The sequence below is a fragment of the Stegostoma tigrinum genome, chromosome 8 (assembly GCF_030684315.1).
Source record: "Stegostoma tigrinum isolate sSteTig4 chromosome 8, sSteTig4.hap1, whole genome shotgun sequence".
NCBI classification, from domain to species: domain Eukaryota; kingdom Metazoa; phylum Chordata; class Chondrichthyes; order Orectolobiformes; family Stegostomatidae; genus Stegostoma; species Stegostoma tigrinum.
In genome coordinates, this window is record NC_081361.1 from 43,586,070 (window position 1) to 43,605,519 (window position 19,450).

General features: G+C 41.4%; 1 protein-coding gene across 7 annotated transcripts in view; it reads left to right on the top strand.

Annotated features, from left to right (window-relative positions):
• The window catches only part of rnf2 (ring finger protein 2), a 48,090-nt gene that overhangs the window by 11,479 nt on the left and 17,161 nt on the right, over positions 1-19,450 (top strand). For 6 of the 7 annotated variants that reach the window (XM_059647825.1, XM_048539858.2, XM_048539857.2 and 3 more), the window contains exon 2: positions 16,896-16,984. In XM_059647825.1, the coding sequence (XP_059503808.1) occupies positions 16,898-16,984 (87 nt within the window). In that variant the 5' untranslated portion in view covers positions 16,896-16,897. Of the gene's footprint in view, positions 1-16,481; positions 16,729-16,895; positions 16,985-19,450 lie in introns of those variants that run through there. The other variant, XM_048539861.2, reaches the window with a different exon arrangement.

Genomic DNA, 19,450 nt, shown 5'->3' on the forward strand with positions numbered 1-19,450 from the left:
ATCCTATTTCCACAAGACATTCAATATAGTACCACATGGTAGGTTAACTAATAAGACAAGAACCCGTAATGTTGAAGGTAACCATCAGGTATTGAGTGAAAAGAAAGTTGGGAACGAGGGGATGTTTTCAGGATCATACCCTGTAACTAGTGGAGTGCCACAGGGATCAGTGCTGGAGCCAAAACCATTTACAATATATATTATTGATTTGGATGATGGAAGTAAATGTACTATTGCCAAGTTTACAGATTACACGAAAGTAAATAGGAAAGCAAGTGGTGAGGCTAACAGTAAACAGAAGGACATAGACATGTTAAGTGACTGGGCAAAACTAGGCAGATGGAATATAATGTGGGAAAATGTGATGTCATGCAGGTTAGTGGGAATGATGGAAGATCTGAATATTAAACGGAGAAAGACTACAGAAAGATGAAAAACAGGGATTTAGGGGTCTTTTGGGAGTCAAAAGCTAGCATCCAAGTTCAAGAGGTAATAGAAGTCAAGTGGATTGTTTGCCTTTATTTCAAAGGGAATGAAGAATTAAAATAGAGATATCTTTAATACACCTAGACAACCACTAGTTAGTCCACACCTGGAATACAGTGACCTGTTTTGAGTCCCATTGTCCAAGGACAGAAATACTGGCATTGTCAACTATCTAGAGAAAGTTCACCAGACTTATTTTGGGCATGGTCGGATTTTTCTATGAGGAGAGGTTGACTAAGTTGGGCTGTTACTCAGTGTTTAGAATGAGACATGACCTGAAGAGGGGGTTGAGGCTGAACTCCCCTCTCTTCCCCCACCCCACCCCACCCCTTCTAAACACAATGGATGAACAGTTGCATTTTGACATTTTCAAAAAACAAGTGCATTGATAAATGAAGCAATTTTTAAAAAAATTGTCTTTATGTTTCTTTCAAGGTGGAACAGTTTATTAACAATGATTTGGTATGGAGACAATCTGCAAAGCCATAGCCATCGAATAGCTTACGTTTAAAAGTACGTGCGTTAGCAGTCCTGAACAAGGGTTCAACCCGCTGCTGTTGACATTCAAAATTGCTGTTATTGCCACATTGCCTTCCGACAACATCCTGGACAATACTCTGAAACCCAACTAGTCCAATTACATACACAGCATTCCTAATGAGAGCAAGTCAAAGACTAGGTATTTTGTGGTGAATCTTTCACAACCTAACTCCCCAAGAGCTTCTCAACTACCTACTAGCTCTTCACATGTTAAATGTCTACAATTACAGCATGACTGAAGAGACTCCAGTCCAATGTCTCAGGACATCAGGCTATAGTTCAGCAGGCCATTTCACCTGATGAAGGACCAGTGCTGTGAAAGCTTGTGATTTCAGATAAACCTGTTGGACTATAACCTGGTGTTATGTGACTTCTAACTTTGTCCACCTCAGTCCAATGCCAGGATCTCTGCATTGAAGGGACTCAACCCCATTTCAAGGTAAAGCAGTCCACTTGATTAGCACACACTAGATAAAAATCCTTTCCCACTGCCAGTGTACCATCTAAGGGATACATTGCAATATCTCACCAAAGCATCTTATGTTGTAACTCTCTGATCGTCACCTAGAGACTAAGAGCAGCAATTGCCTAGGAATGCCAACATATCCAAGTTCCCCCTCTAGACAGACATTATTGACACTCCTTCAGAACTACTAGATTTAAATTTATGGAAATCCAACCTAGATTTGTAAGAACACACTTCCTGCAGTTCTTCAGAAGGTAATTCGCTATTATTTTTGCTATACAAAGTGTTGTAAACAATAATTGTCAGTCTTTCCATACCATCCAAATCCCTAAAAATGAATTGAAGCACGGATTCTGTTATGTGTAATGCCCACAATCATGATCCCGAAAAGAGGAAAGGAATAATTGAATGGGAACAGGTGTGGTTACTGCTTTTGGTATTGTGAGCCTGAAATGCCATTTATAGTGAGTGGTGGGGAAAAATCTGAACACCAGTTTTTCCTTTGCCTTTTGACCTTCAGACATGTGATCCAGCAGTACCTGAAGGTTTAGGATGACAAATGGAAACCGGATGCTTTTTCATTAAAATGCAAGTAGAACATAGAACAGTACAGCACAGAACAGGCCCTTCAGCCTACAATGTTGTGCCGACCATTGATCCTCATGTATGCACCCTCAAATTTCTGTGACCATATGCATGTCCAGCAGTCTCTTAAATGACCCCAATGACCTTGCTTCCACAACTGCTGCTGGCAACGCATTCCATGCTCTCACAACTCTCTGCGTAAAGAACCTGCCTCTGACATCCCCTCTATACTTTCCTCCAACCAGCTTAAAACTATGACCCCTCGTGTTAGCCATTTCTGCCCTGGGAAATAGTCTCTGGCTATCAACTCTATCTATGCCTCTCATTATCTTGTATACCTCAATTAGGTCCCCTCTCCTCCTCCTTTTCTCCAATGAAAAGAGACCAAGCTCAGTCAACCTCTCTTCATAAGATAAGCCCTCCAGTCCAGGCAGCATCCTGGTAAACCTCCTCTGAACCCTCTCCAAAGCATCCACATCTTTCCTCTAATAGGGCGACCAGAACTGGACGCAGTATTCCAAGTGCGGTCTGACCAAAGTGTTATACAGCTGCAACAAGATCTCACGACTCTTAAACTCAATCCCCCTGCTAATGAAAGCCAAAACACCTTATGCTTTCTTAACAACCCTGTCCACTTGGGTGGCCATTTTAAGGGATCTATGTATCTGCACACCAAGATCCCGCTGTTCCTCCACACTGCCAAGAATCCTATCCTTAATCCTGTACTCAGCTTTCAAATTCGACCTTCCAAAATGCATCACCTCGCATTTATCCAGGTTGAACTCCATCTGCCACCTCTCAGCCCATCTCTGCATCCTGTCAATGTCCCGCTGCAGCCTACAACAGCCCTCTATACTGTCAACGACACCTCCAACCTTTGTGTCGTCTGCAAACTTGCTGACCCATCCTTCAATCCCCTCATCCAAGTCATTAATAAAAATTACAAACAGTAGAGGCCCAAGGACAGAGCCCTGTGGAACCCCACTCACCACTGACTTCCAGGGAGAATATTTTCCTTCTACTACCACTCGCTGTCTTCTGTTGGCCAGCCAATTCTGTATCCAGGCAGCTAAGTTCCCCTGTATCCCATTCTTCCTGACCTTCTGAATGAGCCTACCATGGGGAACCTTTATCAAATGCCTTACTGAAGTCCATATACACCACATCCACAGCTCGACCCTCATCAACTTTTCTAGTCACATCCTCAAAGAACTCGATAAGGTTTGTGAGGCATGACCTGCCCCTCTCAAAGCCGTGTTGACTGCATTTGATCAAGCCATGCTCTTCCAGATGGTCATAAATCCTATCCCTCAGAATCCTTTCTAACACCTTGCAGACGACAGACGTGAGACTTACTGGTCTGTAATTGCCGGGGATTTCTCTATTTCCTTTCTTGAAGAGAGGAATTACATTTGCCTCTCTCCAGTCCTTAGGTACGACTCCAGTGGAGAGCGAGGATGCAAAGATCCTCGCAAGTGGCGAAGCAATTGCATTTCTCGCTTCCCAAAGCAGCCGAGGACAAATCTGGTCTGGGCCTGGCGACTTGTCAATCTTAATGTTTGACAAAATTTTCAGCACGTCAGCTTCCTCTATCTCTATCCATTGCAGCATGCACACCTGCTCTTCAAAGGTTTCATTCACTACAAAGTTCGTTTCTTTCGTAAAGACAGAAGCAAAAAAGTCATTTAGGGCTTCCCCTACCTCTTCAGACTCCACACACAAGTTCCCTATGCTATCCCTGATCGGCCCTACTCTTTCTTTGACCATTCTCTTATTCCTCACATAAGTGTAAAATGCCTTTGTGTTTTCCCTAATTCGTTCTGCCAAGCCTTTCTCGTGCCCCCTCCTGGCTCTCCTCAGACCATTTTTGAGCTCCTTCCTTGCCTGCGTGTAATCCTCTCTAGCTGAACTTGACCCTAGCTTCCTCCACCTTATGTAAGCTACCTTCTTCCTTTTCACAAGAAGCTCCACCGCTCTCGTCATCCAAGGTTCCTTTATCTTACCCCTTCTTGCCTGTCTCAGAGGGACATATTTACTCATCACTCGCAACAACTGTTCCTTAAACAGTCTCCACATGTCTATAGTGATAATGGGAACTGCAGATGCTGGAGAATCCAAGATAATAAAATGTGAGGCTGGATGAACACAGCAGGCCCAGCAGCATCTCAGGAGCACAAAAGCTGACGTTTCGGGCCTAGACCCTTCATCAGAGATGAAGGGTCTAGGCCCGAAACGTCAGCTTTTGTGCTCCTGAGATGCTGCTGGGCCTGCTGTGTTCATCCAGCCTCACATTTTATTATCCACATGTCTATATTTCCCTTACCATGGAACAATTGCTCCCAGTCCATGCTTCCTAACTCATTTCTAATCGCATCATAGTTTCCTCTTCCCCAATTAAATATCCTCCCATTTTGCCTAATCCTCTCCTTCTCCATAGCTATGTAGAATGTGAGGCAGTTATGGTCACTATCACCAAAATGCTCTCCCACCACAAGATCTGATACCTGCCCCGGCTCGTTTCCGAGCACCAAGTCTAGAGTGGCCTCTCCCCTCATCGGCCTGTCAACGTACTGCGTTAGGAAACCCTCCTGAACACACCTTACAAAAACAGCTCCATTCAAACCTTCTGCTCGAAGGAGGTTCCAATCAATATTAGGAACGTTAAAGTCACCCATTACAACAACCCTGCTGCGTCCACACTTTTACAAAATCTGTCGACCTATGCTTTCTTCAATCTCCCTTCTGCTATTGGGGGGCCTGTAGTAAACCCCTAACGAGGTGACTACTCCCTTGCTGTTCCTAATTTCCACCCACACTGACTCAGTAGGCAGATCTTCCTCGACAATGGAAGCTTCTGTACCTGGATACCCTCTCTGATTAGTAATGCTACACCCCCTCCTCTTTTTTCCCCCCCCCTCCCTATTCTTTTTAAATGTTCTAAACCCTGGAACATCCAGCAACCATTCCTGCCCATGAGAAACCCGTGTCTCTGTTACTTCAACATTTTCCAAGGAATTCGTTTTTTGTATGAGTTCCCTGAAATTAATATTGGTGGTAATGAGTTTTAAACTAACTCGTACAAATGCTATTCTACATCAACTTGTGCTCCAGTGTAGCACAAAATAGTTTACATTCAAACCTGAGTTCAACCCCACTGCAAACGTTAGCGAATAACTTTATGCTGATTCTTCAATGCAGCTCTGATGGAGTTGCAACCATTTTGGATTAGTTGTTGTCCCAATGTCTTCTAACGTCTGGAGGATAACCATTCAAAGAAGAGCAGGGAGTTCTTTTAGAGTCCTGGTCAACATTCTCCCTGGCTGTGAAGCAGTTTGAATTTCATGTGAAAGATGCTACTAAATTAGTTCTTTTTTTCTGTTTGATTTATATTTGCAGTTTGTTCTTGAATGGTAAGCCATCAAAATAAGTGAAGTAGAGCCACTGTTCTAGAGTAGATGCATATCATCCAATGATTTGTTTTTTCATAGTACAGGTATCCATTGCTTGGGGGGTCTTTTAATAAGTTGTTTTCATCTTCACAGTGGTTTCAAAATGAGATAATGTTTTCAGTTGGAGTTGCTGGCCATGATTTTTATCTATTGGTCAGAAGAGTTACTGTGCGCGAATCAAGTTTGGCGACTTTACTGCTGTACAAATCTCTGATCTCACGACAGTATCAGGAGTCATGGTATAGTCACTTTATTTAAATGGTATCTTGAGAAAGTAGGCATAATTTCAGCCCGCTGCCCAAGTCGCTCCCTTTAATTATTGGTCCTCTCTTGAGGTGTAAATGTGAATTTATTCTGCCACTCCATTGTTTCTGACATCAGTGGCAATTTTTGGGGTGAACAAAGGTTACATCCAACCAGGTCCCTGTGCAAACTGTCTACAGAATGGATTTTGAGCAAAGCCTGAGCCCTGTCAGAAATTCCACTTTTCTTGACTTCTGCCCTCTGGGTTTTGTTTACTACCAAAGAGTATTGGTTTCAGTAGTTAGGCAACATCTTGTAAATAATGAAGAAGTTTGAATTTGATATGTTTGACAAAATTATTTGTTACTTGCATTTCTGTGTTTATGTCAAAGTAATCTGAGCGAAAGCTGCATCACCTTTCTCAACACCATTGCTGCGAAGAACATTGGTGGACTAACAGTGATTTAATAACCTCAGTTCATACATGTTTAAGCAATAGAGACCAATGAGGCTGACCTGCATCCAACTTCCTTAACTAATGGAGTGGACTGTGACTGTTAACCTTTGCACATTCATGGTCTCTTTAACATGGAACTGAGTGAAGTAGATATCATTTGTTATAAGCAGGACAGCTTCTAAAGCACAAACACTTCCTGTTTACTCCCAGGTCCAAACCACACAACATCGTATTACATGAGATAGAAAGATGAAAGAATGGAAAGTATGCATCCAAGCCACGTATTAGCTTCAATGAACTGCAATGAATGGCACATGATGATTTTTAAAAAGAACTGAGGACTGCTGCATGAAAGGCAAACGCATCATGGAGACTTCGCAACTAAGTGGTTTCATACTTTAGTGTTAGGCTTTGTCACTCTTCAGGTTGATTGTTTCAAAAATTCTGTCACAGAAAACATTTTTCTCTTCAGCCTTCTACACGACTCGCTAAGTCTCAGGTTTTGAATACATTTTCATTCAGGAATTTTCTATTAATTTTCTACTGCTTGAACAGGGTATTTGACGGCTGTGGTTTGCTTGTGTTACAGCAGTTAGTTCATAGGTTTTTAGGTTAGAAAACTTGCTTTAACAGGAGGACCATACAAAGTTTGCTGACACCGTTCCTGCCACACTCCACTGCTGCTGAACTGACAATGGTCTCACCTCTTGATGACTCTGCAACCTGTTAACTGGCCCAAGTGATGAAGACCCAGGTTACTGCTGTTCACTGAAGATCTCAACAGCCCTCAACTGCTTACAGATAGTAGAAAAGAAGAAGAGTTAAGTTTCTCCATAAGTGAAACGCTAGGAAAAACTCAAATTGTGATCCTGTCTCTCCAAGACAGCGCAAACATTCAGTATGTGTTTAACCATCTAACGGATGCATTCCTGGTACCACCACAACTGCGTCTGCTGCCAGAAAAACAAATTAGCCACCATTACTACTTGTAGGTCCATTTGATCTCCAACTATACACTCAACACTCTAATTATCTTCTACCAATGAGATCTCCACCCAAGACTTTACAGATCTTGGTACGGTCTCCCAATACTCACTGGTAATTTATATCATATTTTGTCATTTTGAACTGTTTAAAAGTGGCAGATCTATCTTTCACATTTGATTTAGTTATGGTCTAATAACATTATCCAAAGCAGTTACAGCATCATACAAGTTAGTGACAGTCATCAGGACAATTCTTTATTTATTTTAGGTTGGAGGTTATCCAGAATAAAAATGAAAAGGAGCAGTGCAACGAACAAAATAGGAGTAGCAAAACAATAGGAAGAAAGAGAAGGTTGGAGAGTGATAATGCATCATAGAGGAAAAACCTAAAGAGGAGATGAAAGAATTTGGCTGTGGTTTGGTTGACGGCCTTCAGCACTGCATTCAAATGATCAATGTTCATGCACAATACTAGACAGTGCTCCCTCAGTGTTTTCTTCAATCATAAAGTCTATCACAAGGGAGTCTAAATTTATCAGACCCTCACTTTTATGTTCACTTCCAGTATGTCACTAGCTGATAAACATTCTGGTATAGATGCCAGGCCATTTTTTTCCCCCCTCACCTTCACAGTCCAATTATGCACTGATGCTGAATAGCTTGCCAATTGATTTGAGTTATTTGTCTCTCAAAAGTAGAAAGATACAATGAAAAGTGTTTCATTGCCACAGTTTTGCACCACTTAGAATTATAAAAATAAATTACATAAATAAGAGTTCATCTTCTGTACAAGGGGTCATTAACCACATCTCCAGGGCACCAAAAGATGTCCCAGGCCTCCAGGAGTCCTTGATCTGAGTACAGCAGCAAAAACTCCAGCAAGAGTATATGCTTAAGGCGGACCACAGCCAGGAGCTCTGCTTGCCACCAGAGTCCTTGCTATGAGGTCCATCGCCGCTGCAGCCGATGACCTGCCTAGCACCGCTATAGATAGTCTTGCTGAGTCCAGTGTTTCCAGCTCATGGCAACCTGAATCATTTTCTACAGTTCCTGCATATCCACAGTTCCCCTCTATTGTACCTGTGCTTGTTCCTTGACAGGTAGATCATTAGCTGAAGCTTTGTCCTCTGACGCAACAGGTGTACGGATTCTCCCACAATGGTGCTTGTTCCTTCCATGTTCACATTCCATGATATTCCAATTATAATAAGTTGACCAACCATCTCAGATCCTGATGTAATTTCAAGTTTCTGTTTGCTGACTGGAAATCCTCCTCCTCTTCTACCCTGAAACTCCATGCTCACAATCAAAGACAACATCTATGTCCTGATGGATTGATTTGATCCTGGCAGGTTTTGTTGCTGTGTCTGGTTGGCGTTTCCGAAACTCTTGGAATATCACAAGAAGTTCACAAAGCATTTTCCATCCATTCACCTCATTCATTGATCCCTCCTTGCCATCTCCGTTTACAATATTTGTGGATCCAAAAAAAACCATATCCATCGCTGTCACTTGCTTCGCGCGCATCTGGTATTGAAACTAGCACGTGGAATTTCCATAAGGTGTATTTGAATCTTGTTTCATGACCCTCAGTCCGTAGAATGAGTGCAGCTGTTTAGCTGGGAGTTCAACAGAAAGGCTTCAGCTACCTTGACATTCAGTCGAAGGAATTTGTGTCCCATTCTATGATTCAGATGCTAGTTTGTTTGTTGACATTATGGAGGTGTTTGCATGGATTGAAGGAGGTGCTGGAAAGCAGGCTGCTGCATCAGTTTCCACATGAGTTTACGTGATCTGCCTTTTCTGTAGATGATTTCACCAAAGGGCAACATGTAGTTTGGGGTCGGGAAACAAAATGCCCACGTGAGGAGAAACTATTGGAGATAGGCAGCCTGTGGATAAGTATGAATGGGACTGAAGGAGTAAGGTATAATTGATCAGTGCTGCAGAACTTCTGAAAAAGAGAAATCTTAACCACTTATGTAATTACACAAGTTGCCATTGGTGACTTTGACCTAGATGGCTTCAGTACAGCAGAGAATGGGCTGAAGCGATTGGAGAGTTGATAGCACAATATGGTCAAGGGTTATTATAAATTATTTGAATACAATGTTACTATTCCTAGCTGACTAGACTGAGTAAGAGGTTGATTTGCTGCTTGTGTGCATTTTAAAGCATGCTTCATCTTGTATTGTGACGACTGCAAGCTATGTAATACCAACTTGAACTTTATACGGTTGGTACTCACCATTGCATTTTTTTAAAAAAAGTAGCTATCAATTTGTGCTGTGGATTTCATTCTAAAAGTAATTGCTTTTAAAAAGCAAAATGCAGACAGTCAAGAGTAAGGGCCTGTGAGAAAATGTTGGCAACTGTTTGATGTATGTGGTTTTTGAAATGTGAGTAGATTAGTACTATAATTGTTTAAAAATGAACAGGCACTAGAGTTTTTACAAATTTGAATGAGCTCTGAGTTTTACTTAAATACCCTACAAAGTACCCAGACCTGCCTGGAATACCTTGGAGAAATAAGCAGGAGGTATATCCTATTATAGTGGACAGTTAAAACTCGAATGTGCAGAGTACTGTGAATTGTGGAGAGTAAATCCACATTAAGAAGTGCTGTGAGGATTGGTCATCATTTGTGGTCAGTAGACCTCAATTTGTAATTGGTAAAGCTGTCCAATTAAACAATTTTTCTAAAATTCCAGTGGAATTTTCCAATTTTGGCAGCATAAATGTTGTATTAAAAGGTGTTATTCCCTCAACTTGCTGAAGGAAGTTTAAACCTAAACCTGAAGATTTATTGCTACTTGCTGACCAAATAATCAATCATGCCAATTTCAAATTAAATGCTGCCTTTTACCCCAATTATTTGGCAAAATCATTCCAATGGCTATTGATCTGTTTTTAAATAAACTTTTCTAAAATCAGTGCTTCAATTCACTTCACTTAAATTTCTGTCACTTTGTTCCTGGTTTCGCTTGCCTTGATGTAGCATTTATGGACATAGAGGCAGACCACATCAAGCTTTTGATTTATCGTGGGCAGAAAAGTAACACAATGCTCCTGGAGGAACATGTCAAATGTAAATGAGCAAAACAAGTTATTGCAAATACATTTTTCATTACAAATCCTTAATTTAATGGGTGACTTATACACCTCTAACTTTCACAATACTGTGAAAAAGAAACACCCAAAAGTCGGGCTGGATTTTAATTCTAGAGTTGGGATTCAGTTGGGTGGGAGAAAGTGGTGGCAAGAATATGGATCAGGAAGTTAAGTTTCCATTTCCCAGTGGTGGTATGATTAAAGGCTCGATCGGTCTCTTGTGGTGAATGCTGAAACAGATCTTTCAGGATCTTCAAGAGGATGAGTGAGTTATAAAATGTCTTCCAAATCACTGCAGTCAGTCAACATGCAAATGTCTAAATATAAATAAGAAGAAGGTGATTCTGTCTTTCAAGCATGCGCGACCATTCAAAAAGACTATAGTTGATCTTTGTGTGTTCTAAATTCTACGTTCTCATTTATTCCTGATGACATTTGATTCCCTTGGCTAATAAGAATCCACCTCAATCTTTTGAACCTAGCCATCATCACATTGAGTCAGATAATGCCAAAGTTGCACAAAACTCAGAAAATATTCCAGGTATCAATCGTTTTTTTTAGGAAAAAAATGCCTCTGAACTGCCTCAAAATGCATTTGCATCCTCCTTTGCTTTAAATGAGAAGAGCAAAACTGTACCTAGTATTTGAAAGGTGGTTTCACCAATGCTTTGCATAACTGAAGCATAACATCCTATTTTTATCCACAATTCTTCTCGTAATAAAGCCAAGCAGCATGTTAGCCTTCTTGATTCTGTCCAGTACTTGCTTGCTAATATTGTGTGAACCATGCAATAATACACCTTGATAGCTTTACAGTAAAATGAGAGGGGAAAGCACCAGCAATGGTGTTGAAATTGCATGGGCATGGAGGAAAAGTTAGTGGCAGGGCTGACCTCCAAGACATCACAGACTGGGCAAAAATCTGCTATTATCAATATTGAATCAGGCTATTGATCTAGGATGTTATAGACACTATTCAAAGGAAAGGTTGGTGCCACCTCTGCCCCTCCACACCATTGCCCAGTGCAGAGCCAGCTTCATGCAGTATGAGAAAGGTCCCAGGGCACCCAGGAGGAAAGTGGCCTCAAGGTGGAATTGACTGATTATCACATGGATTCAATGTACAGACCTCAGAATATAATGAAAAATAAATCCTACCATTGTATCGATTTGTTGAGCTTGTGTATCATCTCCTGCTGCGGTCTGCAGAGCCAAGCCTCTTTCAGTTCTCCCACCCCACCTCTGGGTATATGTTTAGTTTTAGAGTGATGAGGGTTAGTCTCTCTGTGGAAGTGGTTTCTAACTCCCCTGTGAAATCAGCAAATGGGAAGTGAAAGCTGCCACAACTCCCGAGGACTATAGCTTGTGCACTCGTTAGCAAGAGGGAAATGACTAGTAGTGAATTTAACTTGAGGGCCACCACACCTCAAGAGGCCAGAGTTGAGAAGGCAAGGCATTTGTGGTGATCTCAGTCAGTGCAGGAATTGGACCCATACTGTTTGTGAAACACATCATAAACTAGCAGTCTAGTCATCTGAGAGAGCTGACCTTGTGCCAGTGTGCTGACAACTGATTGTAAGCCTGAGATTCTTCTTGGTTTGAGATGTGATTTGCTGTCTTAACTGCACTAATGGAGCACTGTAATATACAACCACTGGGTCTCCATCATGGTCAAAACATGCTGAACCATATATCGCAGCAAAGGGGAGTGAGGAGGCAGAGCACGAGGCAAGCTCAGGTCCTGTGAGGAGAAGCCGACAAAGGAGGAATGCCAAGGGACTACAAGGAAGAGGACTCTGTTATGGACAGTGTACTGCAGAGACGTGATTGTCGCCATGTCCAGACTGAGAGGATCCACGCGGAGTGCTTGGTGCAACAGCCCTACTGATATGGCTGTCACTTAGTTGAATGTCCATGAGTAGTTGAGCACCAGAGATGTGCCTGCTGATCTTGGGCCAAGTCTGACCCTTCAACAAGTCCCTTTTTAATATTTTCCTGTCACAGTTGGCTGCAGTCTCCACTGGTGCCAAGCAGGGACTTAAGATCTTTATATGTAATAAATCATCTTCATATTGAGATGTGAAGGGTGTACTAATCTTTCAAAAAGATTTCTTAAATTATCTCACCAATAACTAAAATACATGTAACAAGCCACAGTAATCCATTTGGTGATCACTTCAGTCACTCCTCTGAAACCACAACAACGTGTAGGTGTAGACAGGCTGCTCATTTCCTGAGCTTAGCAGCTGTGAGGGCCTTGGTTGGCCTCGTCATGCATTGGGGTGTTTTGTATCCCTGCAGCACGGGAATCCTATTACATAGCTCTGCATAAGGCTAGTCTCTGTGCATTGGCTTCCATCTCCCCGTTGTTTACCGTGTTCCTCATCGAGTGCCTCAACCCTTCTACTGTGCTGTGATGCACTGTATCTGGTGCTAATGACTGGTGTTCCAATCTGATGTAACCCTTTATCGTCTGAGTTCTCTTGTTCTTAATGGGATCCCTCAGTTTGTGGAGGTGGACATAGAGATTCTGAAAGTTTATCAATAATTTTATATTTTCATACCCAGCCAGTTCAGTAGATAAACAGTACCATCAACTGAACTGCTTCCCTGAGACCTGCCAGCGCTTTTCCACAGCAGTGTGCATGAGAAATAGGATCCTGTCATCCCTAACACCAACGTGCTGTTGTGAGGACTCCCCTGGCAATGTCTGTAACCTTCTCTTGCATGACTTGTATAGCCTTCACCTGGTGTTGTCACTGGTATTGTGCTCTTTTCATTCTGCAAGAATGGTAGAGAGATGGAGCACAAGAATGCTGCTTGGAGAAAGACAGCTCCATGTAATATGTGAGACAGCAATTGTTTGTTGACGGCTCAGCTCCAAAATCATGGGAGCTGCCTTTGGTGTCTGAACCCAGGAGGACTCCTCCAGCACCCTCCCAGGTGCTATGAATGATGCAGTCTGTGAGTCAAGGGGAAAACACCCAAATAGCTGGATGTCTCTTTCACTCCTTTTCCAAAACAGGTTGTGAAGCCATCACCATTTCTGCATTCATGTTTGGCAGTGCTTCCCTGAGGCAATTGCCACCTCAGCAGTCTGGACCCATATCCTCTCAGTGAGGGCCAGGAACAATTTGTGGCTTGCCATTAAAAGAATGACCCTCCTCTCATTGCCTGCATACCTGAGTATATTGAGATGTTGGTTGGAGAATCATGCAGTTCACTAGCTCTGATTCTCCGTTAGATGACAATGACTTTCGTGTGTGTGTGTGTGTGTGTGTGTGTGTGTGTGTGTGTGTCCCATGTAATGCCAAGATAATGACGCACCATACATGATAATGAGAGGCTGATAGCTCATTTCAATAACAGAGTGGTTGTTGCAGTTTGTGGACTTGATGGCTGTGTGGTTGCTGGAATGCTATTGCAGCATTGGTAGTTAGTGCATAGCAATACTATAGGGGCCAGATTTCCAGCACACTAATCCAGTTAAGTGTCACAGTGGATTCGGTATGTACCAGTGGATTCGGTATGTGTCTGGTGTGCTATAGCTGCAGCAGGTACTATCCATCAGATTCCCCTTCCCTTAATTGTTTTGATTTAAGACATGAATGGTAGCTAGAGTTCTATCCCTGTTAATCTTTTGAAGACCTGCAATGAAATACTTGTTGCCCTGAGCAACAAACTTTGTTTTGGGTTTAAACTCTCTTCAGAAACTTAAATTGTGGAAATGGGTTGGGCTTAAACCCAAACCTTTTGATGTTGTGGTAATTGTGCGATAGCTAAATAGATGTTGACACTTAACATGACTGTAGTTATCATCTGAAATGTCATTTATAACACCAATTTGCTTGGCTATTTTTTTTTCAGGATGGCTAGAAGAACTACTCCAAGATTAAGGGTCACTATCATGATCTGTATTGTGTTTGAGTATTTCATATTTAATTGTTGTGAAGAAGTGACTGGTTAATAAGTGGAATGCAGTAGATATGGCTTGTGGTTTTTCAGAAGGCATTTTATAGACTATATCCAAGAGACTTTAGAGGTTCAGATCCATGGTATAAAGAAATGTAGCAGGATGAATAGAAAGATAGTTGGTAGAACAAGTATTTGGATAAATGGGTGTTGGTCAGGTTGGAGAAGGAATGGATTATGGTAAATGTGGATGAGTCGATCATGGGCTCATTGAGTAACATCTTATTTTGACAATGTGTGGCTGACTCTTAACTGCCCTCTGGGCAATTAGGGGTGGGGACTAAATACTGGCTGGCTAACACTGCCCGTATGTGGAGGGATTTAGAATTTTAAACGGGGAATGTTTGAGCGCAAAGCCATAAGGACAGTTCCAAGCCTTGTGGGTTTTATAAATAGGTATATAGAGTACAGGAGTAAAGAATTAATAATTTAAAGCTTGAAAGCATTGGCTTGAGTAGAACATGAAATTTTGGTCACCCTACTATAAAATAGATATTGAAGCCACAGAGCTCAAAGCATCAGTTCATAAAGGTGGTCCCAGGGATTGGGAACAAATGTCCAGAGGCTGACATACTAGAATCATTTCCATTGGAACAGAAAAAGAAAATGTATTTAAAAATCACAATGGGTTTTGAGGGAATGAACAGAAGTATACTTTTTGTTCAGATAATTTAATTAAAATGGGCGTTAAGAGAACAAAATAAGAAGGTAGGAGATACTTACGCATGCAGCAGGATATTGGAGCACAGAATGTTTAACGATGGGGCTTAGCTAAAGCAGCAGCCATTACATTTTTTAAAGGAATGTTAGATAAACATCTGAAGCACAAGGAAGTACGTGACTTTGAAGCAGTATTTGTTTTGATTCGCACCTACAAAATGTCAACACAGACAAAATATAAGAGGTTTCTTTTTGCACTGGATATCTACAAATGTTCACTGGAGATACAGCAGTTAAGAGATGCCTATTGTGTGTGATCAGCTTCATAAGACCATGAAAAATAGGAATAAGAGTAGGCCATTCGGCCTCTTGTTTTTTCTGCCATTCAGTAAGATCATGGCTGATCTAAAATACTTCCTGTGGCAAAGAATTCCAAAGATACTCGACCCTCAGAGTGGAAATTCTTCCACATCTCAACTATGCCCTCTGGTTCTAAACTCTCTCCCGTGAAGGGAAACCTCCTCTCAGCATTTACTCTGTCAAGATCCTTGTGAATCCTATATTTTTCTGACTGTCAGTTTGTGAACTTCTTACTGACTGCTTTATTGCTCACTGATGTCAGCATGCAAAACAACCCTTTATTCCTGTAGGTTTAATTCAATATGTTTTGCCCAATCTTCACAAACTGTGCATTCTTGCTGTTGTATTACAAAATTGTATTACAATTGTATTACAATTTTGTTGCTACGCATTTTAGAACTTTTTTGAAGAATTAAGCTATGAGCCTGTTTTCCTTTTGACACTTGTGCAATGTCAGATGAAAACTATTGCTTTAACAGTGCATTGCACAGTGTTTCTGTCATTACAAAGAAAGGTACTTTCAACTTAGTGTGTTAAAAATGGATAGCAGAATCAGCTTGTGGTTTGCAAGAACAGTGACCAGTATAGCTCATGCTGTCATTATGATAACAGAAAACGTTTAAGTGCTTGGTGGGCTACATCGTATTGTGAGATCTTGTGGGTCAGTTGTTCGCAGTGCTGCCTGTCATCCAGAAGACCTAGGTTCAAATCTCTCTCCATGATGCTATACATGATTTCTGAATCTGATTTGGTATTCACCTGGAAAGCGGGGGGGTGGGGGGGGGGGAAATAGAAAGATGGTAGAGCACATCACCTGAACTATTTATGCCTGACTGTGGTTTGTTAGGGAACGCAGTTGATGTGCTTCAATGCATGTAGGGGGAAACTTTGTACCATTTACCAAATTAGTTTTAATTTGATTTTGTTGCATACCCTAAAACTCCATGATCATGATTCTTTTCGTCTGTACTCAAAGTAACAGTGCTAATGGTCTTGCATTTTGAACTGGTCACTGCATGTGTAATGAAGCTGGAAAAAAGTCTTCAGACATGGGGTTAGTGGATATAATAATGAGTCTCTATGGTCTCACCATTGCCTGTGAAAATAATGCACTTCTGTTCCTTGCCAGATTACAAAAATGTTCCTTCTCCATGAAGGTGTCCATGAAGATATGCTGGAATTTTAAACTGTAGACAAATATTCCTTTTCAGTTACCAGTTGGTTGATGCTAACATGATTCATACAAGCGAAAAAGGATGGACGCCAACTTGTACTAATACCTGAATTATACGTGTACTACATGAATCATTGCTGAACCTGCGTTGAGACTTTATTAGAAGCGTAACTAATTCCATGGGAACACCTGCAATCCACATGCTACAGCAATAACTCCACTTTTGTCTATAATTTGCAGTGGGTACCAGTCTGTTTCTCACTCCAGAACTCTGATGATTAATGCCATTTGAAATAAATCTGGCAAATTTAATATGTGGTTTATTGAAGGGATTTTTAAGGGTTGGCCTGTTGGTGACAATTAAATAGATTTCCAAGATTCAAATGATGCACTATGTTTCTTACAGAAATGGCACAAATAGTGCAGACCAATGGAACCCAGCCTCTGAGCAAGACATGGGAACTCAGCTTATATGAGTTACAGAGAACACCTCAGGTAAATATAACAATTACATCATTACTTCTACTCGAGGATTAAAGTTGTATACCTCTTAAGTAGACTAGGTCATTCTACAGCAAGTAACATCTACATGGAGAAAAATAGGAAAATAGCTTGTGCACCTGATCTTGCCATCTCGAATTCTGATCTCAGTAGAGAAAGAGAGTATTTTTCTTTAATTATAAAGTTAGTGGCATCTTTGGTAAGTTGGCACAAGAAGGCTTAAGTGAACAGGAAATAATACTGAATTTAGGAGTCCACTAAAGAACAGCTCCCTTTTATTCATTCAAGGGATGAGGGTGTCACTGGCTAGGCACCGTTTATTGCCCGTTGCATTGCTGTGGGTCTTGAGTCACATGTAGGCCAGACCAGGTAAAGATGGCAGATTTTCTTTCCTAAAGCATGTTAGAGAACCAGATGGGGTTTTCCTGACAATCTGAAATGGTTTCGTGGTCATCATTAGACTGTTAATTCCACGTTTATTATTAAATTCAAATTTCACCATCTGCTGTGGCGGGATTTGAACCTGGGTCCCTGGAACGTCTGTGGTCTGGGTCTCTGGATTAACAGTCCAGTGATAATACCACTAGGCCATTGCCTTCTGTATAGTTGTTACCCAACTATAAGTGAAATAACAAAAAACACCAGCATTCAATGATCCAATTAGAGATTTATGTCAGCTTGAGATCAGATGTGAATTTGAGAATCTCTTTCTTTGTAAACGAATATAATACAAAATATGTGCAGAGATTTCCTATCACTTGAGTGGCATGAGCAATGACGAAAATTGTAAGAAAAAATGAAATGGACAAATATCTCATTCACACTATTAAGAACCTTTTTGATTTCACTTTAAAGTTGCAACAGGAAGTTCTGAATCTCAGAATGGTGATTACCTTTTCTCTGTGCATTTGGAAGCAATTATAGGCTATTCTGTCTTCATTTTTATGCAGCCTGCAATTCTCCCCTCCTCTTCTGAGAAGCTGGCTGGCAACAAGTCCTGACTTCAGTCAGAGAGCAGTTACCTGATGGATATAGTGCACCGCTTATGTCTCCAGACCGCCGTTTTTCATGTCCTTTGAACAACATTTCCTTGAATGTTCCATGGACAGTAACCTCCTAGACCCTTTTGGCCACCAAAGTTGACATCATCAAACCACCAGCTTCAATGCGTTATAGTGGCTGATCTCACACCAACACAGAATCCTCTTCAGCTTTTCAGGATTTCACTTTGGTGCTCAGGGGGCACACAGATACATCATGAACCTAGACAGGATTTACCTAATAGTTCTTAGCCTCATTTCTCAGTGATCTCATTTTTTTTTTCGTTTTTACTTGGTGGCTGCCAGCCTCTCTGGATTGCATATTTTCTTTCTTACCAGAGGACAGGAAGGATTGCTTGTTGTAGAGGATGATGTGGCGGACAACTGTTGGTGCTATGTGCAATAGTGACATTGATAGTGCATGACCCTGTTTTCTCTGTCTTGGCCAAATGTGTTTGCTGTCTTGGCCGCCCACCTCTGGTCCCTCACGTAGAGAATGCCATGCCCCTTCACCAAAGTGGGGGGCTTGCTTTCCCTTCTGAGACTTGTCAGTTTCGGGGTAGCTGTGTTGGGGTAGCTCCTGGAATGATGTGCAGCTGGACGCCAGTGATTTGAACAGCCTGTCTCAGCAGCGACGACAGTTATCCCTCTCCTGCCACATTATTTCACATGAGTGTTGGTGAGGAGCAGAAGGTAATGATGAATGCCACTGTGAACCATGATGACACCATTGCCATCAAGCTCTATGAAAATAATTGACTTCAGAATGGGAAAGTCCAGCCCCATGACACTATTTAAAGAGGAGCAGGAAATTCAGACAATGATCAACGCCATGAAAAACAAGAGCTGGTGACTTTTTGATGTTTGTGGGATTTTGCTATGCAAGTACTCCCTAATATATTTTCTTATATGTATCTGTGAGGATACATAATCACAGAATTGTTCTGGTGCAGAAACAGGCCGTTTGGCTCGTTGTGTCTCTACTGGATTTCTGAGTGTTTTTAACTTAGTTTCAGTCTCCAGTCTTTTGCCTGTAAACCTGCACATTGGATATTATTTAAGTAAAAACAGTGCTCTCTAGAATGCCTCCATGAAATCTGCCTCCACCACATTTCCAGATAGTGCATTCATTCCCTAAGTACTTGCAGTGTGGTAACAAAAATTATCACCTCATGTTTACTTCTGTAAGAAAACACATTAAAACTGTGTGCTTCTGGCTCTCAATCTGTTTGAGTGGGAACTGTTTCTCTCTGTATACTTTATCTATTTCCCTCATAATTTTGAAATCTTTTTATCAAATCTTCATAGTTTGCTAATCTCCAACGATAACTGTCTCAACTTCTCCAATCTTTCCTCATAACTGAAGAGTCTGATCCCTGAAACTATTCCTATAGGATGGTGGCTGTACTCTGTATGCAGA